Source organism: Ictidomys tridecemlineatus, chromosome 1 (assembly GCF_052094955.1).
Source record: "Ictidomys tridecemlineatus isolate mIctTri1 chromosome 1, mIctTri1.hap1, whole genome shotgun sequence".
NCBI lineage: Eukaryota > Metazoa > Chordata > Mammalia > Rodentia > Sciuridae > Ictidomys > Ictidomys tridecemlineatus.
The window spans coordinates 216,886,095-216,892,094 of record NC_135477.1 but is presented as its reverse complement, the minus strand read 5'-3'; the positions used below and the strand labels follow the sequence as shown (position 1 = coordinate 216,892,094).

At 35.0% G+C, this 6,000-nt stretch overlaps 1 protein-coding gene across 2 annotated transcripts in view; it reads right to left on the bottom strand.

Annotated features, from left to right (window-relative positions):
• Positions 1-3,008: 3,008 nt before the first annotated feature.
• Depdc1b (DEP domain containing 1B) overlaps positions 3,009-6,000 on the bottom strand; it is a 121,697-nt gene continuing 118,705 nt past the window's right edge. For both annotated transcript variants that reach the window (XM_040272780.2, XM_005319596.5), the window contains exons 10-11: positions 4,338-4,523; positions 3,009-3,373 (exon numbers count right to left, since the gene is read on the bottom strand). In XM_040272780.2, the coding sequence (XP_040128714.2) occupies positions 3,212-3,373; positions 4,338-4,523 (348 nt within the window). In that variant the 3' untranslated portion in view covers positions 3,009-3,211. The remainder of the gene's footprint in view (positions 3,374-4,337; positions 4,524-6,000) is intronic.

Here is a 6,000-nt window from a genome sequence, read left to right as displayed (position 1 = left end):
AGAAAATCAAACAAAAAAGTTACACTACATGTTTATAATTAATAAGAAAGTCTAGCAAAGTTACTTGACACGCACACAAAAACAAATACTAAGAGCAAAAAACTTAAGAGCAAAAAACCCAAATAACCCAATCAATAAACAGGCAAAAATTCTGAATAGCCACTTCACAGAAGAAATACAGTCAACAAATATATGAGAAAAATGTTGAAGTAATTGAAGAAATGCAAAGTAATTGAAGAAATGCAAAGTAAAACTACACTGAGATTCCATCTCCAATAACAATTATCAAGCATACAAGCAACAATAAATGTTGACAAGAGATGTGGAAGAAAAACTTACCCTCATACGTTGCTTTTGGGACTGCAAATTGGTGCAACCACTCTGCAAAGCACTATGGAGATTCCTCAGAAAACTTGGAATGGAACCACTATTTAACCTGTTATCCCACTCTCAGCTTATACCCAAAGGAGTTCATATTAGCATATTACACTGACGCAGCCACATCAATGTTTATAGCAGCTCAATTCACAATAGCCAAGCTATGGAACCAACCAAGGTGTCCTTCAACAGATGAATGGATAAAGAAAATGTGGTATATATACACAATGGTATATTACTCGTCATAAAGAAGAACAAAATATGGTATTTGCCAGTACATGGATGGAACTGGAGTCTATCATGATAAGTGAAAAGGCCAAATGTTCTGATATGCAGATGCTAACACAATAAGTGGGAGTTGAGGGGGAACTTGGTATTAGATTACACAAAGGGAAAGAAGGGAAAGGGGGACAGGAATAGGAAAGACAGTAGAATAAACCAGACACAACTTTTCTATCCTTGTATATGAATATGTGACCATTGTAACTCCACATCATGTTCAACCACAAGAATAGGATCATAATTAGAATATGTCATACTCTATGTGTATATAATATGTCAAAATATACTGTCACGTATATCTAAAGAGAAGAAATAAAAAATTTAAAAATGCCAGTTTTATGCCACATACAAGCAGTAAACAGAAAAAGAAAACTGCAAAACAACATCAATAATAGGATTAAACATCAGTTATCAGTTGAACTGAAGCTAGGGAATAGGTACTATTTTCTTTATTCTTTATATAACTGAAAATTTTGAGTTCTTAGGAGCAAATCTCACAAAAACTTTACAAACCTTTACAGAAAAATGTAATATTTTCTCATTAAATAAATAGAGGGATATACCATGAACTGGAAGGCTTAACGTTGTAAAGACAGCAATGCTCTCCAAATTGATTTATAGATTCAATGAATTCCAATCAAAATCTCAACAAGGTGTGTGTGTTGTAACTGAAATGCTGTTAAAATTTGTACAAAAGTGAAAAAGTCCAAAAGTATATGGACACCGCTATACACCTCACATTGACGATTCAAAGTCTGACAATGGTATGTTTTGGTGAGGATGTTCTGCAAAAGAAGCTCTTTGATAATGGAAGTGTGCATTAGTACAACTGCTTTGGGAAATTACTGTTACCTATTATAAGTTTCATACTTAGGTGGTGGAGATGTTTTTGGTTTTTCCACAAGTATGTCAAACTTTTTAAAAAAGGAATCATAAAAAAGAAAAGAAAGGTAATAATCACATATACTTCCAAAGATGAGCAATAGAGAGAATATTTTGGAAAATAAACTCTGCCATAAAGGGCAAATAGAGCAGAAAGTAGAATCATTCTTTGCAATGTCTGAAAGTGAATCCTGAAACACTAAAAATAACCAATTGCATTACATATTTGGAATGAAAGGTGGCACTCAAACTAATAGGAATACTTTTATCCATTTTTTTTTAAATGAGGAAAAATCTCTGTCAACGGCTGAAGGCGGTCTGCTACAAGAGAACAGCAATAGATCTCAAGTGTGACGAAAAATCAGCCCAGACTGTACCACAAGCCAATTACTAGGTGTTGTCCTTAGCTTTCTGGGTAATGGCTCTCAGAGGAAGCCTTCCACATGTCCGTGATCCAAGTGCTCCATTATTTTGCAAAAGGGCAAAGCGAAGCAAAGCAAAAACCAAACAAATGGGGCTGAGGGTGTGTGTGTGGGGGGGGTGCCTTTTAAAGGCTAATACAGAAGCCCAAATCTCACTTATTTTCCTACAGAAATAAATGACTGAAGTAAGAATATTAACAAAGGCATTTAAGGATGCTCTCTAACCAATCTAAATATGTGCAAAAAAAAAAAAAAAAGGAAAACACTATGTATGGTATTTAAAAAAAACAGCATTTATTTACATTCCAAAGGACAAAGAAACTTTGAGAAAAAATATATTTATAAAGGAAGTAGTCTAATTTTGCTTAATCCATTTATGTTTTTCACAAAAACATTTATGAAAAAGAAATGTATAACAAAGACTTAATTTAGAATTATAGGTCTAAGGATGCCCAAAGAATTTGTCCAATTCAATCTTATGACTCTAGATAATTTTGAAATTATATCATTGCTGGCAAATGAAAACCTCCTCCACTTTTATGTAAAGCCCCCTAATTACATGTTATAAAAGACCAATTTTTTGTAAAATCTGTCAGAGCATCCAACAAACCTGCAATAAAAGACACAGCTATCAAAATATAGGACATTCAAAATTTTTCTTTGCAACAATGAAAAGTGGGATTTACACAGGAGAAATCACGTGGGTCAACAGCATCACAGTAACAGTATCCAGGGTCTCTTGTTCAAGTATATACACCTTTCTTAAGACCTGGTTATCACAAAGATATCAGTAACTAGCATGTACACACACAAGTATTTTACAAACATCATGATAACAATAAAAAGATAAAAATATTTTTTAAAAAATATTTACTTTTTTAGGTGTAGATGGATACAACACAATTCCTTTATTTTTATATGGTGCTGAGGATCGAACCTGGGTCCGGCCCATGTGAGGCGAGCACTCCACTGCTGAGCCACAATCCCAGCCCAAAAGATAAAAATATTTTACCTTAGATTCTGTAACAACTTCAAGCCTGTATATTTGATTCATCATCTTTTATTGATTTGTACAACTTTAAAAATAGCATGAATTTTATAAAAATACTGACAATGGCTCAACATTTTAAAAGTCAGACAATCTGTATGTACACTTCAGTAGTCTGTATGTCGTGCTTTTCTTTCTTCTGCTCGCATTCAAAACAGCCACCGCCACAGAGTCTCTAAGCAGTGTCCCTGCAGAAGCATCACATTCGAAAACTTCTCGTTCTTTGAAATGGCTGGAAAGGCTTTCTCAGTGCCCACATGAGCAGCTGTGGTTTCGGTTTGTGTTTTTCAGGAAAGAGAAGCGCTTCGCTTTCTGGCGTAGGAAATCGTTCTTGATAGACTTCAGGATAGGATTTCTGAAACTAAACAAGAGTCAAAAAATTATAGAAGAGCCAAGAAAATTGGGCAAGTTTTAATGAAGAGTTTCTGACCCCATACTTCCCTGTTCTAATTTTTGTTAAATCATTCCATTTTGATGTCTATAGATCAAATTCATCTTTCCTTTGATCCAATCTTTGAACGAAGTTCTCCTTTTAATCATATTTCTTAAAATTTTTCCCACTGCCAACAATAAATAGACCTCACTTAAGTAACTCTGACTGGAAAATAACTTAAGTCCTAAGCAGTTAAGGAAAATTTGGGCCCAACTGTATTTCCCTTTCTTCCTGCTTCTCCAACTCAGTCCCACCGAAAGAGAAATTAGGAAAACTATTCTACTCACAATAGCCTCAAAAAATATGTATTTGGGAATCAATCTAACTTTTGTCGAAATGAAAAAGCAACCATTCTGATATACATCGTTTTATGAAAACCTTAAAGGGAGGCAATATATTCTTCCTTTGGTTCTTACCACTGAACTCTTCTCCACAGTCACGGAGAGAAACAACAATGCCTGAGGAACAACAATTTGATAGTGGCTACCTAAAACCAATGGCTTTTAAACTCTAGACATTATGGTTTCAATCTGAGTTAACATTCAAATAAAAAAAATAGAAATCTGCCCTCACAGTTAGCTTCTTTTAGTCATCATTCTGTTGGTCACATCATGCCACTCATCAAAACAAAGGACAAGCATAAGAGAACAGTTCTATAGATGAAGAGTTCAATAATGGGAAAAAAATACCACCCGAGAATGCAGATCTGGGAAACTGGCCACAGTTGTAGAAGCAACAGAACTTCTGAAATATATGAACTGAATAACAAGCTATGGAACCTGCTGTGTCTCAGATGAGAGTCACACAACACTTACCAAAATAGAGATAAAAAGAAGAAACAACCTAAGAAGAGGAAGGAGGAAACATGACTTACGAAGAATGTCCCCATTACCTGCTTCAGTTTCTTCTTCTTCTCTTTGCTGGAGAGTTTGGCATCACCTATGACTTCCTCCAGTAAAGCTGCCAGGGGCTCCTGAGAGCCGTAAGCTCTTTGGTATTCGAATTCCTCAGGACTAATTTGACGACAAAATGCAGGAGCAGGTAAAGTGATATCCATATCAGCACCTGGGTATTTTATCTGAGGCAAAGGAACAAAATGTAGTTTAGGTCAATTATGGTGCATATCCTAGTAGGAATAGCATGTCATTTATCAATTTGATTTGGAAAAAGTATATTGAGAAATAAAAATATTTCCATAATTTCAGAGTAATATCATTTTTAAAATCATAGACTTACCTATTTTTTTTACTTGTTTAAATCCAAGACCTATTTTTTTTTTTTTTTTTAAGAATCTGGGATTGAACTCAGTGGATTTAACCACTGAGTCAAATTCCTAGCTTTCTTCATTCTGAGAGTCTGTCCTTAAAGTTGCAATCCTCCTGCCTCAGCATTCCAAGTCCCCGGGATTACAGACACCTGCCACCATGCCCAGCCAAGATCCTTCTTATTTTTTATTTATTTATTTATTTTTTTGTGGGGATGGAGGTTGGAGGAGGTTAACTGGAAATTGAACCCAGGGATGCGTAAATACTGAGCTACACCCCCAGCTTTTTTTTTTTTTTTTTTTTTTTTGAGACAGGGTCTTAGTCGGTTGTTAAGGGCCTCCTTAAAATTGTTGAGGCTGGCTTTGAAATAGTGATCTTCCTGTCCAGCCCCACAAGCTGCTGTGATTATAGGCATGTACCACTGCACTCGGCATAAACAAAAAAATCTATGCTCTCTTTATTTAAGGATAAATTAAACATAATGACTAAACAATTCAAACAGGCATAAGCTCTCTTTCACCACTTCTATTCAACATAGTCCTTGAAACTCTAGCTAGAGCAATTAGATGAAAGAAAGAAATTAAAGGATGAGTAGGAAAAGAAGAGCTCAAACTATTCCTACTTGCCTATGACATGACGACCCAAAGCTTCACCAGAAAATTTCTAGAACTCATAAATGAATTCAACAAAGTAGCAGGATACAAAATTAACACCTATAAACAAACTGTGTTCCTATAAATCAACCGAAAGAGAAATTAGGAGAACTATTCTACTCACAATAGCTTCAAAAAAATGTATATTTGGGAATCAATCTAACAAAAGAGGTGAAAGATCTCTACAATGAAAACTACAGAAAATTAAACAAAGAAATTGAAGAAAACTTCAGAAGATGGAAAGATCTCCCATGCTCTTGGATAGGAAGAATTAATATTGTCATAATGGTCATACTACCCAAAGCACTTACAGATTCAAATTAAAATCCCATCGTTATTCATTATGGAAACAGAAAAAGCAATCGTGTAATTCATTTGGAAAAATGAGAGACCCAGAATAGCCAGAGCAATCCTTAGCAAGAAGAGTGAAGTAGGAGGCATCACAATACAAGACCCTTAAACTATACTACAGAGCTATAGTAATAAAAATGGCATGGTATTGGTGCCAAAATAGACATGTAGACCAATGGTACAGAACAGAAGAAACAGAGACAAACCCACATAAATAGTTACCTCATACTAGACAAAAGCATACATTGGAGAAAAGATAGCCTAGTCAACAAACTGGGAAAACTGG